The 26,735-nt window shown below is 48.0% G+C and overlaps 1 protein-coding gene across 2 annotated transcripts; it reads right to left on the bottom strand.

Moving 5' to 3' along the window:
• Positions 1-1,214: 1,214 nt before the first annotated feature.
• Positions 1,215-6,699, bottom strand: LOC100283809 (uncharacterized). 2 transcript variants are annotated; one of them, NM_001412586.1, is made up of 4 exons: positions 6,464-6,699; positions 6,279-6,384; positions 1,614-1,710; positions 1,299-1,461 (listed from the first exon to the last, which is right to left on the bottom strand). In NM_001412586.1, exons 1-3 carry the CDS (start codon positions 6,618-6,620, stop codon positions 1,629-1,631), a joined length of 345 nt encoding a protein of 114 aa, NP_001399515.1. In that variant the 5' UTR covers positions 6,621-6,699; the 3' UTR covers positions 1,299-1,461; positions 1,614-1,628. The 2 variants fall into 2 exon arrangements, with proteins under 2 accessions (NP_001150179.1, NP_001399515.1); NM_001156707.2 differs by having other exon boundaries at positions 1,215-1,710.
• Between the last annotated feature and the right edge of the window lie 20,036 nt (positions 6,700-26,735).

Here is a 26,735-nt window from a genome sequence, read left to right as displayed (position 1 = left end):
GAACGGAATTCTGTTTACGTGTACGGTAAGTTGTCAAAAATTGTCATAGTGACCAATGTTAATTACGTTTTTTAAATAGGTACGGTAAGTCAAATTCAAATTATATGCAAAAGGTAGAATAAATATTGTAATTTATGGATTCTGTTAACATTGTAGATATAGAGGACCGAATTTAGGAGATGCTGCTGGAGATGAAGAAGATATAGAGAACATAATCTTTTAGAGAGTACTGTAAATGACAGAAAATATTCCTTTAGAGAACGGAATTTAGGGGACGTTGCTGGAGACAACCTTAGTCTGTAAAAGAATGTAGTCCTAAAAAGGTTGCGCGTGACAGGCTGTTTGGTATACCTTTTTTTCTTGGATAAGGGTGTCCATACTAACCCACCGGATATTACTATCACATATCTATATCTACAATGAAAAATATCACATACCTATACCTACAACGAAAAAAATAGTCTCGTTAGATCATCTATATCCACTGATGGGTATCTATATCCACTGATAGGTATGAATTTACCCACGTACCTATACTTATGTGGGTATGTGTCACCCGTATCACAAAGATTAAACATTTATATATACAAATGTCAAATATATCCATCTATATACCATTACAAAACTACTAGCATATTCAATCATCTATTCAAAAACATCATAAATAATTGGATAAAATAACAACACTAGAATAGTACCACATAATACATTATATGTTCATTATATGGTCATCAAATAGTTGTTAAGCCTTTTATAAAATTATCATCCAAAAGATTGTTAAATAGTCAAAATAGATGGACGACTAGTTTATGTTTTTAAGCTAAGTTTATATCGGATATTTTATATCCACGGGCTAACGAGTATGTATGGGTGAGGATGGAACGTTTTAATACCTATATATCCATTGGGTAAAGTTTTTTGTTTAATAAAAGGCGCACAGATAAAACTATATATATATATATATATATATATATATATATATATATATATATATATATATATATATATATATATATATATATATATATATATATATATATATATATATATATATATATATATATATATATATATATACACTAATCAGTTATCCAATCACGGGTACCCATCGATACTGCGCAGGACGCATTAATGCCCTACTACTAGGCATCCAACACCTAAACTTCCCTTCGCCTTTTACATGTCAGGATCAGTATTTGTTAGCGACACGATCAGAATTCAGCAACAATATATCAAAGCGTCTCCGTTCGGTTTTCCATCGGAACCGTCCAAAGCAAAAAGTAATACATACATCAAACAGCAGCAGCAGTCACGGCCTCCCAGGAGACAACAAAACACTACCAAGAGTTGATAGTAGCACACACTGTAGATTGCAAAATGTATTCCTTGGTTTCTGCTTCCCTCCCACCTTTACATTACATTGTGCCAGACCACACTGGATCGGATCAGATCAGATCAAATCTGTGAAAAAACAAGCATTTCATCCAGCGTATGCTGGTTACATCATGTAATGCAAAAAAAAAAAGAAAAAGAAAAAGAAACGAATGGAAGGAAAGATTCACTAGTATTCATTGCTTCGTTCTTTCATATTTAATAACAAACTAGGATTATACCCCTCAGGCTCCTCATCAAGTGTCCAGATAGTTTGCGGCCATCATAAGCTCCAGGGTTATCTCCGGTTCGATTGGAAACTCCGCTGTCTCCTTCCCACTACACAACCAAACGAATTTGAGATTCAGTCAGCACACCGACAACCTCAAGAGAAACAGCATCTGCTTTCACATTTCCATAGTAAACAGGAACAGTCAAGGCACGGGCGCCTACTAGTCCCATAGAAAGTTTGTTGTACAAGGCGATGCACAATATGGAATGGAACACAAACTAACGTTCAGTTTGCTAACTAGCAAACATATAACAATGTGGAGACCAAAACAGAACAATGAATTTACTTTAGCCGCACATCAATTAAGAGCAGGGTTCATATATTCCACCAACAAGAATCCTAGGAACTAACATACATATGGAGTTCAAGTTATCTCAACATGCTCTACTGCTCTTCAAGTTTTTGTAATCAGCTAAACATGAATGTGATTTAGTCCCCGCTGTTTTATTCTCCTTGTCTGCCTCCCTCACATCAAAATTCTGGACCATACAACTCTTCAATAGGACATCCAAAGTGTTGAACTAATAAGAGCTACAAATGAAGCATGGACACAATTATTTTATTTGAGGAAACTCTCGATTGACACTACACTGGCAATTCTAGACTAAGCAGGTCCACCAGGTAGGAAACAACAAAATTACATTCTCAGTGATATGCAGTTATCATCAGATCAACTAATCATCACCAAGACAGCCAAACTTTAACTCAATCACTAATAAATGGGCATTAAGTCACGACTCTTTACTAAGCAAAGGGATGGAGAAGACAAATCAGTAAAGTACTTAGGAGGCTTACACACTGCTAAACTCTTACCTTGCCAGCATTAAACTATCCAATTGGGCTCAAGTTTAACATTTATAAACATATCCCATGACAATGGTCGAGCCAGTAAACTAGGGCAAATTTGCATGACCAGTAAGGCAGCAACCTTACCTACCAACATAGAAGAATAATAAAGCATGACAAAACCATCAAGGTGTACACGTTAGATGACTATTAAGCAAAAATGGAAATGACTACTAGTCCTATAGGAGTTTGTTGTACAAGGCAACACAGAATATACAATGAAACATAAACTCTATTGCTTTTTATGGTGTGGGGAAAGAAAGAAAGAAAGAGAGGATCCCCACATGATTCATTAGTTAGCAGAGCTGTTTGGCAGCATGGAAAACATGAAGTTCTGCAGTTCTGCAAAATATGATAGTGAACCCTATGTACCAACAACATACATAGCTTGTTCAAGTTATCTTGACATGCACTTAAGTTTTGTTAATCATAGCATGTAGTTTAGTCCCCATGGCCCTATTGTCCTTGTCTGACTCCCTCACACCAAAATTAATATACATGGACCACAAAACTCTTAATCAATAGAAAAAAAACGAAGTGCCAAATAAACAGCTAAAGGAGGCACACGTGCCCTTAAATTTGATGATATTTTTAACTAGCATCACCCTTGTAATTCTTGAGTCAAGAGGCCCATAAGGCAGTAAACACCAAATATACCATTCTCGTGTCATGCAGTTTTGCCATCACATGATTAACTATATGTGTTACCAAGACAACCAGATTTTAATTCATTCTTACTAAGGCCTTGTTCGTTTGTGTCGGATTACACCCGGAATCGTTCCAGCTAATCAAAGTTTATATAAATTAGAGAAGCAATCCGGTTAGGAATCGTTCCGACCCACCAATCCGGCACAAACGAACAAGGCCTAAGCCTTATTTCTTTACTAAGCAAAGGGATGGATGAGTCAAATGGGTAAAGTAACTATGATGGTTTACAACTTGTTACAGTACACGTAGTTGATCCTTAGTTCCTTACCTTGCCAAAATTAAACAATAATCTAATTAGACTCATGTCCAATACTTGGTACAACCAGTAAACTAGTAGAAATCAGCACTGTTGGAATTTGTGAAACCCTTGTTGTATTGCATAGAGGATGATTATATATATATATAGACCCAGAGGAAACCATAACCATAATGGGCCGACAGCCCAACAGTGGTGCCAGCCCACCTACACATACATATAGGAACAAACACTAACATCCCCCCACAGTGGCAACGGGAGCACCACAAATGATGAGACTAGAGCAGAAGCCGAAGGTAGGAGCGGACGGGTTGAAATCCCCCGTAGTCGCAGTGTGGTAAGGGTGCGAACGATGAGACTGGAGCAGAAGCTGAAGGTAGGAGCCGACGGGTTGAAATCCCCCCCACAGTCGTACCGACGTGAGGGTGCGAGTGTTGCGGTTGGAGTAGAGATTGGTGTGCATTCCAAGTAGATGATAGTTCCTGAATGCCGAGGTAGCTGAAGTCGAGGTGGTGGGCTGCTGTGGCTTGGAGACACCCAGCAATAGCCTCGTTCTTTGGGGGTCATCTTTGGGGGTCGACGTTTGAGCGTCAATGATCGACGGGATCACGGGACGACGCAAAAGGGACAACAACAGCCTCATGAGCCTTCTTGCTTCTTTCCGCGGCCGGTCGTCGAGGAGCCCCGCTAGGGAAGCCAGTGGCAACACACGCGTCTGCGCTGGTCAGGGTGGCCGCGCGACGACGGCGGAACAGAAGGGGCAACAGCGGATCCGGCCGGGAAGGCCACGATAGCGACGGATCCAGCCATGAAGATGACGATCCGACCAAAGAGACGGCAGATCTAGTCGGGAACGGCGCAACAACGGTGGATCTAGCCGGGAAGGTCGCGGCAGCGACAGATCCAACGTTGGCGACAACGAAGAAGGGGGCGGCAGCGGGTCCAACCAGGCAGGGACTGCACCGGATCTAACCAGGCAGGGGGACAACACCGATGACGGAAGAAGCTTGAAGAAGTGGGAGGCGTTGTGCTCAGGCGAGGCGTGGGACAACGCAGTGCCAGCCATGGCAGGGGAGAGGCTGGCCCTGGGCGCCAACATCCTGCTCGCCGGAGCAGGAAACATGGTGGCGGCGGCCATGGGGGACAGAGCACTGGCTGCCATGGGGGCGAAAGATGCAGCGTCGTAGGAGGCGACGCCGGTGAGACCCCAGGTGGGCGCAACCGCGACCAGGATGGAGTCAGGGGCTGGAAGCAGGCCGACGGTGCTTGGGAGAAGGGGCTCACCACCGACAGCGTAGAAGAGAGGGGAGGGTCACAATCGGCCGTCGACAGCACAACACAGATGGGGGGAGCCACATAGCCACACTAGAGGGAGAGGAGGGTGTCGGCGCGGTCCCTTGCACGTCGGTCGGAGGGAGCGAGTCGTGGGCCTACGCCCCGCACAACATGGTGGGGCTTGGAGAGGTGCCGCCACGGCCGGCTGCATCAGCATGTACCCAGGACATCTCGGCTCGGGCTCCAGCAGTTCCGACGCGGCCCGCCGCCCCGGTGGCTTGTCCGAGGAGGTCGAGGAAGGTAGCGAGGTCTCGGCAGGGAGCTCCACGGGGCGGGGCGTCGGGACCGTGGTCTTGTTTGGACGCACGATGACGAGCCTGCCCGACGACGCTGTCCGACGGTGGTGGTACGAGTAGCCCAACTCGTCGTCCTCTCGGTCCTCTACGGTGTCGGCTTCAGAGCACGATGGTGGTGCCGGCCAGGGGAGAGAGGGGAGGCTGGCAGCTTGAATGGGGGTGCCGCCCCCGGGAGGGAAGGATGAGTCTCCTGGGGACGACAGCGCGGTAACTGTGGGGAAGGAGGTCGGCGGCTGTAGGGGTGCTGGCGGCTGAGAGTTGGGAGGGAGAAGGGGTGAACCTAGCCGATACCATGTAAGAATTTGTGAAACCCTTATTGTATTGCATAGAGGATGGTTACATATATATAGACCTAGGGGAAACCCAAACCCTAACCCTAATAGGCCGGCAGCCCAACAGCGGTGCCAGCCCACCTACACATACATAACACACACTCTAACAAGCATGAACAGTAAATCACCAGCCAGAAGAAGAGTAAAGAAAGATAAGACAAGATGCAATCAGCTCTGCATTCTCTGAATAGGTCACACTAATCATACCATGTGAACAGTTAGGTAAAAAAGTGGAAGAACATTCTAAAATCAGATTAATAGTTGTTGCGTTAGAAGGTGAAATTCTAAATTCTCGCGCTTGTGTGTTTTGAACCACTGAACAATTGACATAAAAGACAGAACAGTGATGCATGCTACAAAACATAGTAAGGCCATCTTCTGATGGGCCATGTGTCAAATTCTTGTGGATATAATTCCCAATGAGAATATGTGAACTCCAACAAAGACCCATGGAATGATGGAAGTTGCTGGTTCTCACTAGATTATTAGATGCAAATATTTTGTTTTATCCTAAACACTAACTGTGGCGGGAATACCGAGGGTAAAATCAAATCCATCGGAAAGCCCTTTGCTCTGAAGTTTTAGGCATTTAGGAACTAGTATAAGCATTTATTACAGCAAACGAAACTACTGCAGAACTCATAAATGAACAATGGGGGCAGAGGGAGAGCCGAAAAACGTAGTACAGATTCTAAATAGCATCAATCCATGACAGATTTCACTGGTTAAGCAATCTGTGAATGGCTGCCTAAAAGTAACAAGCGGGCTATTGTCTTACAGGTGAAAGCCTGAAAGGGGAAAGAAGATGACGATTGTCGAAAGTGGAAAGTAAGCATAGGAACCTGGAGTAATGGAGCGACCAATAGAAATACTGGCAGATCTTCTCGAGGATGTTGGTGGGGATCTCTGGGAAGCGGACCTCGCCCTGGCGCGTCTCAGAGAAGCCGCCTGTGGGGAAGACGAGAGGGATGGATGTGATGCGAGGACGGCGCGCTGATGGGAATGGAAGAGGTGAAGAGTACCCTACCTGGGGATGTGAGCATGTTGCGGAGGGTGTTGGAGACCATGGCGGCCTTCCTGTCAACAACGAATTCGAAGCCCTCGGCGCTGATGAGCTTGACAACGCCTGCGGTATCGTCGTCCTCTTCGTCCTGGGGCTGGTGGTGCTCACGCGGCGGCGGCATCCTGCGACCTTGAGTGTCTGCGACGGATTGGTTTGGGGTTGAGGCAATGAGGCTGGTGACTGGTGTGGTTTGCTCTCACAAGTCACAAATAGCGTGTTGAATCTCCCGATATGACGTGGGCCATGTTTGGTTCAGCTGTGTTCTGACCAGCTTTTCTAAGAATCTGGCTGTGAGGATAATCTGGCTGTGGGAAGAATCTGAGTATTATTAGGATTATGTGCGGAGGAAGATAAAGATGTTCATAGGGCTCAGGATCTAGAAAGTGACGGATTCCTACTATTGCAACAACTCAACCGATTATATGTTTATATTGATTTTGAATAGTTTTTATCTAAACAAATTTTATAGAAGCTGACTGAAAAGCTGACGCGTTTGGCAGTCCGTAGCAACTTTTGGTGGCCAGAAGCTGCAAAAAGCTGAAACAAACTGGGGCATATATTGTTGGGCTGAGCCGGCTCAGTGATTTGGCGAGCTCGCCAATGAGGCTCGACTCTCGTGAGCCGGCTCGTGAGCTATCTACTCGGCTTCATAAAAAAAAACTAAACTACAAATAGAATAAAAAAAATGCAGCAATCATAGTCCATGAACAAATTGAAAGTTCATAACTATAAAATGAAATTATAGCTTGCTGCACAGGACACAAAGTCACACACCATAACTATAGACTGTAATTATAGTTTGCAACACAGTATACAGCCATAGAGCATTATATAATACCAAAAGTGTAGCTCATAATTCAAAGAAAAAACATCCAGCAGGCAGCATACACACAGAACCATAACTCCATAAGAGTAAGCTTGCTGGCTTGCTGTACACACACTCGATACTTCAATTCACTCTATACTCAGTCTCAGCATTCAATAATATCATACCTTCATTTCAGTCTGCACTATGCAGCAGCAACACACTCAACACGCCACTATGCCTGATCACCTGTCATGTGACCCCTATCCACCATACCAGGTCACCAATTCACCAGTATTGTACTCCCTCCGTTCCTTAATATATGTCGTCCGTTAGTACAAATTTGAACTATTAGGCGACAAATAAAAAGAAACGGAGGGAGTATAACACATCGTCACACTCACATAGTCACACGCCAAAGCCATTACTGCTTGTTGTTGCTGACTTGCTCCAATGCTCCTTGCTGGATGCATGGCTTGTAAACACTTGCCTGGCTTACTGTTGCTGACACACAGACACACACTCACACGATTGCTGACTGGTCGCCTGGCTTGCACTTACACCTGAACAAGAAAGCAGTGTGGGGCCTCGGCGAACAGGGTTGAAGGCCATGCGCTCGTGCGTCCGTGAGGGGCTTATCTTCGCTCCTAAGGTAGGATGGCAGGGCGCCTCGACAACCGGCAAGGAGGCAACCCTCTGCGCGGCGACGGCGGTGGCGTGCCCGGAGAAGAGAAGAAGCAGACGGCGGCACGCCTCGCTTAATCGGTTAGACTCAATCGTCTTCTTTATTTATCCTCTATATCTCTACATGTGTCTTGCTCTCCAACAACATTCTTTAAATCACGTCCTCTATACACAAATAACTACATTAGAGACATTTTTATTTTTAAATTTTTGTACATACATATTTGTCAAACTCTCAAATATATTGTACATATTTTAGTTTTGCTAAACCGGTTGTTTAAAGTATTCAAATGGATAGAGTGACTGTTTAGAGAAACTCTACATATAGAGAATTCAGCAACATCCTCTACATTTAGATGATCATTTAGAGGACGCCGTTGGAGAAAGTAGAGTATCATTCGATCCTCTATATTTAGGCTAGAGGAGCCTTTACAGACTCTATTGGAGAGAGCCTCAGGCTTAGGGTTTGGGCATTGGGAATTTGGGATTGAGCATAAGCTGTTGGGCCGCAAGGCCGCATCCTATCCCAGGCGTATCGTGCAAGCTCTCTACTCTGGTTGGCCAGCTCACACGAGCTCGGTTCAGCTCGGGGAATTTCTGAGCTCACAAAATAGGCTCGACTCGTTGCGGGCTCACGAGCCGAGCCTCGCCTCGCCGAGCTGCATCAAGCCCTAGCCATTTTCCTCCCTAGCTGGGTGCATCCGGTAAAGAACGGGACGATTGTACGTAGAGGTGTTAGACTAGCTCCAGCAACAACCTGTATGCGAATGCAGCCTTTTTCATGTCCAGCAGCAACCGCTAAAAGGAACTCTAAAATAGAGGACCAGCAAAACATCCGCTATCCATGGAGGCTCTGTTATCCGACGTTGGGCTGGTGTTGTGCATTGTACGAAACCACCTAGAACCAAGCAAAAGTACCTTTTTTCATTTTACCACTTTTTATGAAGAAATTTCACATTTAGCCCCCTAGAGGAACTATTCTCGGTTTTGGACCCTCTGCTCGGTGCCATATGCCCTAGCACCGAGGTAACACTGCTCTATGCCATGGGCTGTGGCGCCGAGCAGAGGTTCGCGCTGGCGCTGGCAGGCCGAGCTGGTAGCTGACGTGACACCTAGCTCGTGTCGTGCCAAAAATCAGATCGCCAAGCTAGGTTGTATTATAAATCTCCCATTCCCTGGCCAAGAGTCACACCCTGCCATTTCTCTCCCTTGTTTCCCTCTTCATTAATACCGCCAAGAGTTGCTCGAATCTTCGTATTCGAGTTTGAAAGCTTTGATTCGGTCCATATAGCTTGAAGACCAAGGTATGGTGTGTCACCGATTCATTTGTTATGCAATCATTTGGTATATATATTGCCTAGTATGGTTTCTTAGGGTTTGGATTAATTAGTTTATGGTGGTGAACAAATTGCTATTAGTTATGATTTCTAAGACATATTGTTGATATGGTGATAAAGGTTTCTTAGATAGTTTTTGAATCGTGGGTTTAGGGTTTTGAAGCTATGAATACCAGTTATTTATAAGTTGAAATCATTCATGGTGTATCTCTAGGGGTGTTAATATACAACCGTTTCGTAGATGGAAGACATGTATCGGGAGATGTTGTGGCAAAAGAGAGGTCGTCCTCGAGAGTAATATCGTGATGCATCTAGCAAGGATGCTCATGTTCCTCCTGATGTTCCTGTACCTAATTGTGATTGTGGCCCGCCAGAATGGTTATTTCAATCCAGTCATCTAGATACGGCTGCTCGTTGCTTCTACACATGCGGTCGTTTTAATGTATGTAGTTTTTCACATCGTTGTTTTGACTATTTTATAGATGTGTACTAATGTTTCGTTCCATTCTTGTAGGATCATGAGAGGTGCTTTTTTAGTGGATCGACGATCCTGATAAGTTTGACCCTCGCTATCTCCTTTTCAATAATTGTTGGGAGGGAGGAATACGTGAGAGCGTTTTAAGTGGTGGGTCCCTCCTCCGCCGAACCCGCCACCAATGACAGAGGAGGAGAAGAACTTAGCCACAGATAGACGACTGGAGTCTCCACCTCGGTGCGATTGCGAAGACCATACTGTGATATGTCCGGAGACTGCATAATACTTCATGTGTACCAATAGTGTTGGGGGCCTTCCTTTTTCGAAGGTCCAAAAAAATGTGACTAACCATTTGTTTTCAGTATGATATAGACTATTACAGGAAGCTTCAGCTTTGTGATGAAAGTTCTCTCATGATAAATACATGTGATATGAATATACAACTCGAAGGTGACATGGATGGACGCCGAAGCTGTGGCTCAAGGAGCTTCGACTTGGATGGAAGATGAAACCGACCTAAGGGGGAAAGGACTACTTAGTCCTTGATAACTTGTATTATAACTAAGAGTAAATGTCAGGGGTATGAATGTAATCTTACCCGGGCTGCGTCTCGTGCCTATAAATAGATGAACAGTAACACCGTACTGTTCACGCTGAATTGTAATCTCTTTCTCTCGTCATCTTTGCATTCTTACCTTCTGGCAAAACGAAGGTACAATTGTATTATAAATATCATTAATGTTGATTCCTATATGTGGATATGAATATAAATAAATTGTGAGGATATGATCATCATCTTTCGTTCTCTAGTGTTCTTTCACACTCTTGCTCATATTTATATTTATATTCGTACTTACATACTGAAATGATGAAGGTATGTCTGAAAGTCGCCTAGAGGGGGGGGGTGAATAGGCAAATCTAAAATTTATAAACTTTAAGCACAACTACAAGCCGGGTTAGCGTTAGAAATAAAACTAAGTCCAAAAGAGAGGGCGAAAACAAATCACAAGCAAATGAAGAGTGTGACACGGTGATTTGTTTTACCGAGGTTCGGTTCTTGCAAACCTACTCCCCGTTGAGGTGGTCACAAAGACCGGATCTCTTTCAACCCTTTCCCTCTCTCAAACGGTCACCTAGACCGAGTGAGCTTTTCTCCTTAATCAACGGGTCACTTAGACCCCTTACAAGGACCACCACAACTTGGTGTCTCTTGCTTGATTACAAATTGCTTGAGAACAAGAATGGAGGAAGAAGAAAAGCGATCCAAGCGACAAGAACTCAAATGAACACAAATGTCTCTCTCTCACAAGCCACTAAGTCTTTGGAATGAGTTTGGGACTTGGAGAGGATTTGATCTTTTGTTTTGTGTCTTGGAGTGAAGTCTAGAGCTCTTGTATTGAATGCAATGGCTGAAAAACTTGGATGCCTTGAAGTGTGGTGGTTGGGGGTATTTATAGCCCCAACCACCAAAATGGTCATTAGGGAGGCTGTCTATCGATGGGCGCACCGGACAGTCCGGTGCGCCAGCCACGTCACCCAACCGTTAGGGTTCGACCGTTGGAGCTCTGACAGCCTGGGCCACCGGACAGTCACTGTTCACTATCCAGTGCGCCTTCTGGCGCCTGCTCTGACTCTGCGCGAACTGTCCGCGCACTGTAGCGTTCACTGTTCACTTTTGCAGACGACCGTTGGCGCAGTAGACGTTGCTCCGCAAGGCACATCGGACAGTCCGGTGCTACACCGGTCAGTCCGGTGAATTATAGCGGGGTGACTTTTCCAGAAACCCGAAGGTGGCGAGTTTGAGTTGATCCACCCTGGTGCACCGGACACTGTCCGGTGTGCCAGACCAGGGCAGTCTTCGATTTCTTTTTGCTCCTTTCTTTTGAACCATATCTTGGACTTTTTATTGGTTTGTGTTGAACCTTTGGTACCTGTAGAACTTATAATCTAGAGCAAACTAGTTAGTCCAATTATTTGTGTTGGACAATTCAACCACCAAAATCAATTAGGAAAATGTTTGACCCTATTTCCCTTTCAATCTCCCCCTTCTTGGTGATTGATGCCAACACAAACCAAAGCAAATATATAAGTGCATAATTAAACTAGTTTGCATGAGGTAAGTGCAAAGGTTGCTTGGAATTAAACCAATTTAAAACTTCTATAAGATATGCATGGATTGCTTTCTTCTTTTTAACATTTTGGACCACGCTTGCACAACTAGTTTTGTTTTTGCAAATTCTTTGAAAAATTCTTTTCAAAATCCTTTTGCAAATAGTCAAAGGTATATGAATAAGATTTTAAAGAAGCATTTTCAAGATTTGAAATTTTCTCCCCCTATTTCAAATGCTTTTCCTTTGACTAAACAAAGCTCCCCCTTAATGAAATTCTCCTCTTAGTGTTCAAGAGGGTTTTTACCATTTGAAAGAGGATCAAATATTTTAGATACTAATTTTGAAAAACTCCTCCTTAAAATATAGATACCAAATGAGATAGAAATTCTTAGAGGAATACTAATTTCAAAGATACTAATTGAAAACAACTTTGTTTCGAAATTTTTTGAAATTAGCGTGGTGGTGCGGTCCTTTTGCTTTGGGCTAATACTCTCTCCCCCTTTGGCATTAATCGCCAAAAATGGAGTCTTTAGAGCCCTTTTACTTTCTCCCCAATGGCATGAATAATAAGAGTGAAGATTATACCAAAGTGGAGAGCGGTGCGGAGTGACGACGAAGGGTAAACAATACCGATAGAGTAGAGTGGAAGCCTTGTCTTCGCCGAAGACTCCATTTCCCTTTCAATCTATGACTTATCATGAAATACACTTGAAAAACACATTAGTCATAGCAAATGAAAGAGATATGATCAAAGGTACATAAAGGAGCTATGTGTGCAAAGTATCAATCAAAATTCCGAGAATCAAGAATGTTTAGCTCATTCCTAAGTTTGGTAAAGGTTTTCTCATCTAGTGGTTTGGTAAAGATATCGGCTAATTGTTCTTTGGTGCTAACATAAGCAATCTCGATATCCCCACTTTGTTGGTGATCCCTCAAAAAGTGATACCGAATGGCTATGTGCTTAGTGCGGCTGTGCTCAACGGGATTATCCGCCATGCGGATTGTGAAAGTCGCCTAGAGGGGGGGGTGAATAGGGCGAATATGAATTTTACAAACTTTAAGCACAACTACAAGCCGGGGTTAGCGTTAGAAATATAAACGAGTCCGAAAGAGAGGGCAAAAACAAATCACAAGCAAATAAGCAGGATGACACGGTGATTTGTTTTACCGAGGTTCGGTTCTTGCAAACCTACTCCCCGTTGAGGCGGTCACAAAGACCAGGTCTCTTTCAACCCTTTCCCTCTCTCAAACGGTCACCTAGACCGAGTGAGCCTTTCTCTTCAATCAAATGGGACACTAAGTCCACTACAAGGACCACCACAACTTGGTGTCTCTTGTTTTGTTTACAAGTGAATTGAGCACAAGAAAGAATGAAGAAGAAAAGCAATCCAAGCGCAAGAGCTCAAATGAACACAAATATCTCTCTCTAGTCACTAATTTGGTTGAAATGATCTTTGGACTTGGGAGAGGATTTGATCTCTTGTTTGTGTCTTGTATTGAATGCTATAACTCTTGTATGAGGTGTGAAGGCTGAAAACTTGGATGCCATGAATGGTGGGTGATTGGGGGTATTTATAGCCCCAACCACCAAAGAAGCCGTTGGTGGAGGCTGCTGTCGCATGGCGCATCGGACACTGTCCGGTGCGCCAGCCACGTCACCCGGCCGTTGGGTTCTGACCGTTGGAGCTTCTGACAGCTGGGCCACCGGACAGTCACTGTTCACTGTCCGGTGTGCCTTCTGGCGCGTGCTCTGACTCCTGCGCGCTCAGCCGCGCAATGTAGCGCATTTAATGTCCTCTACAGACGACCGTTGGCGCGAAGTAGCCGTTGCTCCGCTGGCACACCGGACAGTCCGGTGCTACACCAGACAGTCCGGTGAATTATAGCGGAGAGGCTCCCAGAATTCCCGAAGGTGAGCAGTTTGGAGTCGGGTTCCCTGGTGCACCGGACACTGTCCGGTGGCACACCGGATAGTCCGGTGCGCCAGACCAGGGCACACTTCGATTGTCTTTTTGCTCTCTTTGTTGGAACCCTTTCTTGGTCTTTTTATTGGTTTATTGTGAACCTTTGGCACCTGTAAAACTTATAATCTAGAGCAAACTAGTTAGTCCAATTATTTGTGTTGGGCAATTCAACCACCAAAATCAATTAGGAAAAGGTGTAAGCCTATTTCCCTTTCAATCTCCCCCTTTTTGGTGATTGATGCCAACACAAACCAAAGCAAATATAAAAGTGCAGAATTGAACTAGTTTGCATAATGGAAGTGCAAATGTTGCTTGGAATGAAACCAATAATTACTTCTACTAGATATGCATGGAATGATTTTCTTCTTATTTAAAATTTCGGACCACACTTGCACCGCTTGTTTTGTTTTGCAATGTTTTGGAAATTCTTTTTCAAAAGTCTTTTGCAAATAGTCAAAGGTATATGAATAAGATTTTGAGAAGCATTTTCAAGATTTGAAATTTTCTCCCTCTGTATCAAATGCTTTTCCTTTGACTAAACAAAACTCCCCCTTAAAGAAATGTTGGGGCGAAGGCGAATACGCTACCCTTCGCTCGTTGCCTTCGCCTATCTCGCCGCACCAACGGAGGCAAAGCGACCGGCAGTTTCCACCCTTCGTCCAACACGATGCAAGACGAAGGCCTACGATGAGGTCGCCCCGTCTCGCGTCCTCGTCCAACACGAAGGCCCACGTGGAATTCGGCCCATTGTAACAGGCCCCGCGCGGCTGAGTGTATTATGAGCCCGATTGGTAAAGGCTTTTCTGTAATGACAGTCTGTAACCCTGCTTTATGAGAATATTCCGGGGATGACCTAGGCGCCTGAGGGCACATGCGTCCTTAATCCAAGACGCTGGATACTCAGGCACCTATAAATACCCCCCGCACAGTGCCCTTGTGAGGCCGGATTAACAGAGCTATTGCCATCTCAAGTTGTAACCCTGTTTATGTTGCTTTCATTCCCCCGTTGGATCAACTTGCCTAGGAGAGCAAGTTCCAACATTTGGCGCCCACCATTCGTGCTACGAAAAACCACCCGCGATGGCACCCAAGAGAGCTAGCTCGAAGGCAGCCCCATCCGTTGACGAAGCAGCGAAGGCAGCGCTGTTGGCCGAGAAAAAGGGCAAGGCCCTTGTCGACACCACCCACCAAGAAGCCTGCAAAGACGACACACTCAGCAAGAGGCAGCGCAATGAACAACCCACACCCGAAGGCAGTCTCTGCACCTGCAGCTCCGGAGGACAACCGCAACCTCCCCCAGGCTTCGCTCCACCGGAGGGCGCGGACGCCACTGAGGATGGCGAAGTCATCGACGTTTCAGCAGAGGAACAACTACAGCTGCAGGCCTTGCGCATCAAGAACCGCAACCTCCAGAAGCAGAAAGAGATCCTCGAGGCCAAGCGCCAACGTGTCTCTGCGCAGACCAAGGTGCGCTAGATGATACGCGACGAGGAGCAGAAGGCTCAGGAGCTTGAGCAAGAGATTGCGCTCATGCAGCGCGAAGGGCAACTTGGTCTGTAACAAGGCCCACCCATCCAACAGCGCGCGCCATTCGAAGACCTGTTCATTCCTCAGCGCGGACCCGTCATCCTGCACGCCACAACATTCCAAGGTGTCAACTACCTTGACGAGCGAAATCCCCTGGCGCCGCACCTGCAAGTGTCACCATGGCCCGCCAACTTCAGGGCAGGGACCTACCCCAAGTACAACGGCAACACTGACCCAGCATAGTATATCATGAGCTACCAAGTCGTCGTTGCATCATCTGGAGGGGACGATTCCACGATGGCCAAATCATTCATCATCGCCCTCGAAGGCCCGACTCTCACCTGGTACACCAGGTTGCCCCTGTTGTCCATTGACTCCTGGAGAAGTCTCCGGGACAAATTTTTGCTCAACTTCCAAGGGTACCGCTCAGACACCGACGCCTTGGAGGAACTGTCACTCTGCAAGCAGTTGGAAAGAGAAACTCTGCGGGAGTACTACCACAAGTTTCTGACTCTCAAGTCACAACTGCCTTCGGTTGATGACCAAATCGCCATTCACTATGCCATCAGTGGCCTTCGGGCTGGCGTCCTTTACAGCCACTGCATCAGAGATCCACCCAAGAACCTCCAGGAGCTGTATCAGCTGTTCGAAAAATATGCCAGGTCAGAAGAGCTCCACCAGCACAAGGTCGAGTCCCAGAGGAAACCCAAAAACCCTCCGCAGTCCAGCCGTACGTGGACGAGACCTTCGCAAACAGACTCCGGTCGGGACGGCCGTAGTCAGCAGCAGGTACACAACATCGCCAACCAGTACCCCGCTGGTGAGGCCCCTCGCCGCCAAGAGTATCCCCCTAGGGCCGCAGCAACGGAACTCATGGTCGGGGCCGGGGACGGGCGCAGCAGCCATGCAGATTTTACTGCTTGTTCCACGGCGAAGACTGCGCGCACCCTACAAGGGACTACCCAGAAACGAAGGCCACCAGAGACAGGATGTCTCAGGTGCAACCAGCCGATAACCCTAGAGTTGTCACACACACATATCGACAACTCCCTCAACCATACAACCACGGCCCCGCTCAGCATCCACCTAACCACGCATACCCACACCACCAGGAGGTACAAATCGTACCTCCCCCACTCCCACCTCTACACTCCCAACCACCCCCAAGCACCAAAACAAGAAGACTTCGCCGATCAGCCGTATCGCGGAGTCATTCACATGATCACTGGGGGGGTCCAGCGTTGACTTCGACACAAAGCGACAGAAGAGGGACCACTACCGCAACATCAACCACGTCACCGTCACCGGTCCAGTCGTGCAGACAAAGTGGTCCCATGTGCCATTGACCTTCGACGCCCGAGACGTCGACCTGCGCAGCGCACCCCACATCGACGCCATGGTTATCAACTGCAGCGTGGCAGGCTGGGACCTGCACAAAGTCTTAGTTGACAACGGCAGCCAGGTGGATATCATTTTCCTCCACACCTTCGACCGCATGGGCATCAGCCACAGCTTGCTCAAACCTTCGGACAACCCACTGTATGGCTTCGGCGGCAAGGGCACCTTTCTTGTCGGCAAAATAGAGCTACCCCTCTCCTTTGGTGTAGCACCCAATGCACGAAGCGAGCAAGTCACTTTCGACATCGTCGACATGGTGTACCCATACAACGCCATAATGGGTCGGGGCTCCATCAACAAGTTTGAGGCAGCCATTCACGGACTTTACCTGTGCATGAAGATCCCGGGTCTGCAAGGCGCGATCACAGTCTACGGCAACCAGCAGGCCGCGCGCAACATAGAAAGAGACCTCGTTCCTGGGCAAAGGAACGTACATTGCCTCACAGTGCAGCGCGAGGTCCCCGAGTCCGCCAGCCCAACCCCCAAAGAGCATGAAAAGGCACAGCTACAGAGCAACGATGGGGCCAATACTGTTCCCCTCGACCAGGCAACGCCCAAGCAAACGGTCATCATAAGCGAAGACCTCACTTCGCATGATGAGGAGAGACTCCTCTCCTGTATGTCCAAAAATAAAGACGTCTTCGCCTGGTCCGCCCTCGACCTGGTCGGAGTCAGTCGCTCTATCATCGAGCACAGCTTGGGAATTGACCCTTCGGTGAGGCCGAAGAAGCAGCGGTTGCGCAAGATGTCTGATGAGAAGACAGAAGCCGCCAAGGCCGAGGTACACCGCTTGCTTGAGGCCAACTTTATCGAGCCAGTCGCCTACCCTACGTGGCTCGCCAACGTAGTGATGGTGCAGAAGAAGAGCGGCAAGTGGTGGATGTGCATTGATTTCACCAGCCTCAACAAGGCCTGCCCCAAGGATAATTTCTCGCTACCTCGGATCGACAAGATCGTCGATAGTGCGGTCGGGTGCGAAGTCATGTCACTCCTTGATTGCTTTTCCGGCTACCACCAAATATATATGAAGGAGGAAGATAAGGCCAGCACCAGTTTCATAACACCCTTCGGCACGTATTGCTTCATCAGAATGCCGGAGGGACTTAAGAACGTTGTTTCCACATTCTCTCGACTCACCAAAACGATGCTCGAGAGCCAAGTCGGCAGAAACATATTTACGTGTGTGGACGACATCGTCGTCGCCAGCAGAAGCAAGGAAGACCATCTGGCTGACCTCGCAGAAACGTTCGCGAACATGCGGGACGCACGACTTCGCCTAAACCCCGAAAAGTGCGTCTTCGGCGTTCGCCAGGGGAAAATACTAGGCTACCTGGTGTCGCACCGCGGGATCGAAGCCAACCCGAGCAAAATCCAGGCCATCATCAACATGACGCCCCCGCAGTCAGCCAGAGACGTCCAACGACTGACAGGCAGATTGGCCGCCCTCAACAGATTCATCTCCAAGTCCGCAGAGCGAAGCCTACCTTTCCTCAAAACACTTCGCGGTGCAAAAGACTTCGCATGGGGACCAGAGCAAGCGGCGACCTTCGCTTCACTAAAGCAGCACCTGTCAGAGTTAGCGATTCTTACAAGCCCCAACCCCTCGCTACCCCTATTGCTCTACATCGCAGCTTCACCGCACGCGGTCAGCGCAACACTGGTTCAAGAGCAGGACAAAGAGGGCACAATCAGGTAATGTCCAGTTTATTACGTCTCCGAAGTACTCATGACATCAAAATGCAACATGACGGAACTGGAAAAAAGCGCCTACGCAGTTGTTATGGCTTCGTGCAAATTGCGCCATTATTTTGAAGCGTTCAAGGTACGGATCACCTCAGACAGGGGACTCGGCGAATTGTTTAGAAATCCGGAGGCATCTGTTCGGATCGCCAAATGGGCAGCCGAGCTTTCCGGCTACCATATCACCTTTGAGCCCAGGACAACCATCAAGTCACAAGTCCTGGCAGACTTCATCATCGACTGGATCGGGCCAATAACGCAGCCGGACACGTCCGTAGAGAAGGTGTGGACCATCCATTGCGATGGCGCATGGTGCCATGCGGGGGCAGGCGCAGCCGCAGTCATTACTTCACCCACAGGGGTCAAGCACAGATATGCAGCACGCCTCAGCTTTGCTTTGGAGTCTGACAGATGCACCAACAATATAGCAGGATACGAAGCTGTCATCCTCAGCCTTCGCAAGCTAAGGGCACTTGGTGTCACTACCTGCATCATCAGAACATACTCCACGGTAGTCACCGGCCAAGTCGAGAAAGATTACGCAGCAAAGGACCCCGCACTTATGCAGTATCTCGCGGCTATCCGCAGTCTCGAGAGGCAATTCAAAGGCTTCACCTTCACCCGCGGAATGGGGAAATCAGATATAATGCATGGAACATGTGGAGCTCAGGATATTTTGCAGAAACAACAATATTTTATGCAGGGTTGTTTTGTAAAACATTTTGTATTTTTCAAAGCACATCCTCTCCCAAAGGAGCAGGAAGTTTTTCAATTTTAGAACAAAATCCCCCGGACTAAACCATCCAGGTATCTCAGCAGTTTCCCACTGGTTTTCATTTTCAAAAACAGCTACTGGACTTCCCGTCCACCATAGCTTACGGCTCAACCGCCGGACCTTTTAAAAACACTTTTCTCAAACGCACCTCTTTTTTTGAAAACAAAACACTAATTTCCATACCACACCAGACTCGTCCATACCAGTGGACAGGGACTATTCGAATAGGTATGAACTCTGCGCAGAGGGGTACACTTTACCCACTAGTCCGGCTCTGCGATCTCATGATCAATGAGATCTGAATCTGAATCTCTTTCTTTCCTCGCACGTCCTAACCTTAACGGTTATACAGGAAGGAGTCAGGCCACCACCATGTCCAAACCGGACAAAACATTCCCCCTCCTTATCCTCCCGGTGCTCCCCAGCCTTCATAACCCTGGGGTTGGACCGTACGAGTTCGGATTGAGTGACTGCCCACACAATCTCGAGTGGTTGTACTTATCATGAGTACATGTAGTGAAAGATGACAAACCGGTCCTTATACGAGGGGACAATCCTTCTGCTCACGCCTAAACCAGCTGAGCCTTCACCTTAGGCCCTCCCCTAAACCAGGGAGTCCCTGATCATCCCTACTCAAAGGTGATAAGGGTGAAAACCCTTCATCATACACATTTTGAAAAGCATTTTCTTTTGAAAACTCACACCCTTTTCTCAAATCATTTGTAACAAATATATTAAGGATTGATTGCGGCAAGCGGCTTGGGTGGCCATAATAACTTGTCTCAAAATCATATCATGCATAAAATAACAGGCTGAGGGTTGTGGTTGAAAAATCATAGGTAATTTATGCATCAAAGGGATCCAGTGAGCTTGCCGTGCTTATCCGGCGAAGGGGGAAGGAGAGCTCGCGGAACTGGCTTCTGGCTCCACCGCCTGGTGTAGACTTGCAGATCTGGCCTCAACGAGACGACACGAACGCTCCGATAACTATGCAACATGAACAAGCAAACATACAAACCAGCAAGTATACCAACAAATATTTAGTATAGTGGTCAGAAAAGCGATATATGGATGGGTAGAATCTTGAGTAGAATATGTGTCATGTGGTGTTGTGATATTACTGGTGGTGGAGCGGAATTGCTTACCAGAAGGGTGGACTGGAGGCAAAGTGACACTATGCGTGTAGCCGGCAGAGCGGAGTAACTGAGTGGGTGGGGTGTTTGCCTTGGCTGAGGGTGTTGAGTGTGTGTGGAGAGGGAGAGGGTAGCTGGGTGTATTTATAGCTGGGTGTATGTGGTGTAGCACAGTGAAGTTCACTGTTGGTGAGAATAGTGACGAATGAATCGTCTGACTTAGTATGAACAGGAGAGTTATAGGCAGAATATGGGACAAGAGTATTTTGGGAGTTTTCTGGAACATGAACCATGCTTAAGGGATGACATGGTTGGATAGGGAATAGTTTGATAAGAATTTAGAAACGAGAATTATTGGAATATGAATTTGGAAGCCTGGTTCGAAGGAATCTCAAAGTTAAGCGTGCTCAACTTGGAGAAACCTGGGATGGGTGACCAGATGGGAAGTTCCCTACTGGAAGGAAAACCACAGTCACCGGAGTTCGTATGACTGGAATATGGGTCTGGCTGGTCTTAGGTGGACTGGACAGCATGATGTATGAGTAGTTGAAATTTGGGGTGATCGGCTAATCGATGAATAGTAACGATGAATAGTAATGATGAATAGTGATGACAAAAAGTTACTATAAATATCATTGATGAGTAGTAACGATGATAAATAGTAACGATGATGAATAGTAAAGATGGTGAATAGTGTCGGTGAATAGTAATGATGAATAGTAACGGTGAATAGTCGTATGAACGAACGATGAACGATGAATAGGAACTATGAATGAACGATGAATAGGAACTATGAACGACCGGACGAACGATCGAATGATCAGACGAACGAACGATCCGAATTTCGGCAGCATAACGGCATGACAAAGATTATCTGGAAGAACGATGAATAGGGACTATGAACGAACGATGAACGATGAATAGGAACTATGAACGAACGATGAACGATCAAATGATCGATCGAACGAATGATCGAAATTTCGGCAGCATAACGGCAGGAAAAAGATTATTTGGACGAACGAACGGACGAACGATCGAACGATCGGACGAACGGACGAACGAACCATGAACGATCGGACGAACGATCGAACGATCGGACGAACGAACGAACAAACTAAGAACAGGGGGACGAACGATCGAAGAACGACCGAACGATCCTTGTGCTAGTGTGTGCTTGTGTGGAACATGGAGTGGGTGTGTGTGGGGGGGAAAGAGAGTTGCCATGAAATGGCTTGGGGTGGGATGAGAGGAGGCCCTTGCCCCTCTATTTATAGCCATGGTGGGAGGATTAGGGGGAGGGATGAGAGGATTAGTGGGAGGATGAGAGGATTAGTGGGAGATTAGCATGTATTTGTCTTGTATAAGTGAGATTAGCTTGTAGAGCTCACCGTATGACACTGGAGGCATACGTATACGTATGAGCATGAGAAAAGTTATGAAGAAAATATTTGTAGGGACTTGAAAAATGATTATGAAGGTATTTCTTAGGAAGAAAATACTTGGAGATATATTGGTGGAATATTTGGGTAATATTTCTGGAAAGAATTTGAGGGGGATTACTGGGGAAATATTTGTAGGATATTTGGAGTAGGATTTTGGAGAGAATATAGACCACTATATTTTATTTGCTGATATCAACTCGCAAACAAACATTTTGAAATGAAATTTGAAATTCATTTTGAATTTAGAGCGAGTTTTGAGAAAATTTCAGGATTCGAATTTTTGGGATGCTACAACGACCGGATCAACGAAGGCACGCAGGTTCATATAAATTACGGCTACATACATACAACGAGGGCATCACACTTTACATTGGCTCAACCTTCGGGATGATACCTATCTCCCTGTAGTTGAACAACATTATCCTCAGCTCCTCACCCTAAAAATGATTTCGCAACTCGCCTCACCTACACCCACCCCAGCTGGAGAGGACAACAATTCCCGTTTGCTAGCCCCGTCCACACAAAGACGACCACCCTCCACCTCACTCACCCTTTGTTTCGCCACCGCCCTTCGCGGCCTACGCCCAGCACTCACACCAGGAAGAACTTCAGCACCTATTACACGCGGAGAAGCTTCCGCCGCAACCAAATCCAGTGCCGCAAAATAATCCAAGTCCTCATCTGAAGACTCTTCCGTCCACACAACCGAACCCCCAGAATTATCAGACTCAAAAAACTTAGACACAGAATCATCCGAAACATCTTTAGCAACCACGGTCGAAGCCGCCACAAAATTAGCATTGTCAGTAGTGGTTGCGTGCGCAGGCCCAAAACCGTGAACCTGCGCAGCAACCGAGGTTCAGTAACACGCAGACAAAATTTACACACCCCCTGCACCTATTTAGCTACTTAGCCACCTGCGAAGGCCCGACCGCGGCCGTGGGGTCTTCAACTGCCGGCTCGGCCGCCACCTTCAGAGCACCTTCGACCGTCGGCATGGGCCAACACAAGGTCTTTGCCAGCCATAGCAGGCACGGGCACGGCCGAGGGGCCTTCACCGGCATCCGAGGGCAGCACCGGATTGACCTCCGCAGCCTCGGGCGGCGCGCCGACCAGACCTCCAAGGTCCTCGACGTCCTCGGCACGCTCCATCTGCAGCAACAACACATTCACTCAGCAAAAACTACACATACCCACACGCAACCAACCACACAAAAATAATAACCTTCACCTGCTCTCTCGCCCGGTCGGATCGCTCCCTGACAGCCTCCCGACCATGCGCCCCCCACATCCTATCAAAAAATGCCCCCGCGGACTGCCTCACAACAGGGTCTTCGGCCTTGAAGATCTCGCGTTCAAAGCTCTCGTCTGATTGGTCGAAGACCTCGTAGTGTCTGCATCCCTCGCGGGACAACACATTCATGGCCCCCTCGCAGGTAACGAGGGAGGCAAAGGACATGAAACCCTCGACGATGGTCGGGAGTACCAACAACTCGTCCTGCAACCATTCGAGGAAGCGAAGGCCCGCCTCCCGGTCGGGCACCTCGAAGTCAGCAGTCCGCGCACCCAGCTCGCGATACGAGTCCACTAAATGTGCGAGCGTCCGCTCAACCTCCGAGCGCGTAGAGGCCTCGGCCTTGTCCACGCGGCCGCGCAGGGCGTTGAACCTCACCTCCCACTCCTCGGCGCGTTGGCTGGCGAGACTTCCCTCCGCCCGCGCCACTTTGGCCTGCGCCTGCGTAGCCTGCGCCTCAGCGATGGTCTGGTTCGCCTCCCTCCTTTCCTCCACCAGCTGGCGCCGGAGGTCCGTCTTCTCGGCCTCCAAGGCGGCCACTTTCTCCGCCAGCCTGCGGTTTTTTCTCTTCGCAGCCGACTTCTCCCGGACGGCATCCACGTGCTGTGCCCGAAGCCTCTCGACTTCGGCAGCCACGTCCACAATCAGGACGCCAGACGCAACACGGTCGGCGAAGTCGATCGCCTGACAAAAACTCATGAGACCCAACTCTTCATGGAAACAACAAACACCGAAGTCCAACTCAACTCACTTGACTTAGCTGCTGCGATAGCCGCTGCGATGCCTCCCTCAGCCGCTGGGACATGGTGCCCGCCACGTCCTTAGCGGCAGAGGCTGTCAGAATCTCGCCGCTTGCACAGAAGGCGGCCCACGGGTCCTGCGCGGTTCCCTTCGCCCTTACCACCGCCGATGGCGAAGTGGTCGCCACCGAAGGCGGGACAACAACCATTTGTCCCTCGCCCGACCCTGCAATATATCACCGGTCAGAAGACCTCTCAAAAAAAACTTACCAACAAAATAGTCCTCCACGCTGATGTTCGTGCCGAAGTCGGCAACACGTTTCCCCGGCGAGGGCAGCTCCCGTCCTTTCGCAGCCTCGACCAGGGGAGGCTTGGTCCCGCCAGCGGCGGCTGTCTTTGCGCTCGCCGACGACTTGCAGGATCCGGGCACGGCCGGTTTCGCAGCCGGCATCGGCTGGCTGCTGCCGGGGGCCGCAGCCTTCGCACTCCCCCGCGCTCTCTTCGCCTCACGCCTAGGATCTGCGATCCTGATAACCGCCCGGCGCTTCTGCGCAACGTCTTGACGGTCCTTGTTCATCACTGCCGAAACAACAGCAGCAATATTCCGTCCGTAAGGGAAAATCCTCAAGCCACGAGCTATACGAGATGTAGACATGTCTTCGCCCTCCGCCTAGGGAATCGGAAGATTCTTTGGCCATCGACCCCCGGTAACCTCCAACATTCGCGCCGAAGACTCCCGGAGCTCGGGCGAAGACATCCTTCCCCCGGGGGCCGCACATGTCCCCATCAACTCCACAGCAAAATTATCAGACACCCCCATTCCCCCCACCATAGTACCTAATTTCCTTTTCTTAGCGGCCGGGGCAGCATCCTACGAAGGCCCTTCCTCGGTCCCGCCCATCGGTTTCTTCCCGCGGCGGTCGGCAGCGTCTTCCCCGGGATAACCACCGTACGGCAAGCGGTTCAGGTTGAAGACCCGATTCAACCTATCGTTGGACCCACGGATATCCCAGCTCCGCAGACCCTCTGTCCTCGGCTCGTAGCGCCCCACGATCCTCGCCGCACCGTCTTCCGCTTCACGCACGAATGCGGCGGGATCTCGACCACGCAAATCCAGCGCGAAGGCAGGATTTCGCACCAGCTGCCCGCTCCGGGAGGGCATTTCGCAAGGGCATACTTCGCCCAGCGCCCAGCCATGTGCCAAGGGCCATACCCCATACCCAACAAATTCCTCAACCAAATCGCGCCCGCTACTCATGCGGGCAGCGCACCGAAGGGCTCCTTCGTCTGCATCATCCTCCGCTACCTCAAACTGCGGGTACGCTACGTAATAATGGGAGCACATGACGGCCACGGGGAGCCCTGGGTGGTCTTCGACTGTGCTTTCGGAAATGTAAAACCGGAATTCCCACCAGTTGCCCCACTTATTGCGGGCGCAGGGAACCAGCTCCACGACTTCCATCGAAGTCTTGCCGGTCTTCGGTGTAAATGTGCACGATCCAAATTGTGCAATCTCATGTCCAATTTTCCTCTTTTACCAATGCAGACAATAATGTTTTGCGAAGACTTCCATAGAGGGCTGACCGCCATACGAAGTCGTCGCCCAGACATACTTCGCCAGGGCCACCACGGCATTCGGCGTCAGCTGGTGGACCTGGATGAAGCGTCCCCAATCCTCTGAGACTCAAATGTGATACAATTACTAGTCGCAGGAGGCTAGTAAACACATTTATACATCATATGATACCAAATCTGCTTAAACGAGACAAACCTACAAAGGTGGCGAACAACTTTAAGAGTTGGTCCACAACTCCAGACATATCATTAGAGTGGGGCTGAAGCAGCCCGATATACGCAGCGAAGCAAATCAGCGGTCCAACAGCCACAAGCAAGGTTGGGAACAGTCGTAACTCTTACCCGATCTCCTTTTTCTGAAAAACAACAAATAAGCAAGGGTGAGTACAAACGTACTCAGCAGCCCACCTTCACCTGCGGAATGGGGAAATCAGATATAATGCATGGAATATGTGGAGCTCAGGATATTTGCAGAAACAACAATATTTTATGCAGGGTTGTTTTTGAAAAACATTTTGTATTTTGCAAAGCGCATCCTCTCCAAAAGAAGCAGGAAGTTTTTCAATATTAGAACAAAACCCCCTGAACTAAACCATCCAGGTATCTCAGCAGTTTCCTACTGGTTTTCATTCTAAAAAACAGCTACTGGACTTCCCGTCCACCATAGCTCACAGCTCAACCGCCGAACCTTTTAAAAACCACTTTTCTCAAACACACCCTTTTTTTGGAAAACAAAACATTAATTGCCATACCATACCAGACTCGTCCATTCCTGTGGACACAGACTATTCGAATAGGTTTAAACTCTGCGCAGAGGTGTACACTTTACCCACTAGTCCGGCTCTGCGATCTCATAACTAGTGAGACCCGAATCTGAATCTCTTTCTTTCCCCGCACGTCCTAACCTTAACGGTTATCCGAAAGGAGTCAGGCCACCACCATGTCCAAACCGGACAAAACTTTCCCCCTCCTTATCCTCCCGGTGCTCCCCAGCCTTCATAACCCTGGGGTTGGACCGTACGAGTTCAGATTGAGTGACTGCCCACACAGTCTCGAGTGGTTATACTTATCATGAGTACAGGTAGTGAAAGATGACAAACCGGTCCTTATACGAGGGGACAATCCTTCTGCTCACGCCTAAACCAGCTGAGCCATCACCTTAGGCCCTCCCCTAAACCAGGGAGTCCCTGATTATCCCACTCACAAGGTGATAAGGGTGAAAACCCTTCATCATAC

Source organism: Zea mays, chromosome 6 (assembly GCF_902167145.1).
Source record: "Zea mays cultivar B73 chromosome 6, Zm-B73-REFERENCE-NAM-5.0, whole genome shotgun sequence".
Classification (NCBI taxonomy): domain Eukaryota; kingdom Viridiplantae; phylum Streptophyta; class Magnoliopsida; order Poales; family Poaceae; genus Zea; species Zea mays.
Note: the sequence above shows the minus strand (reverse complement) of the source record. Positions and strands in the feature narration are given on the sequence as shown.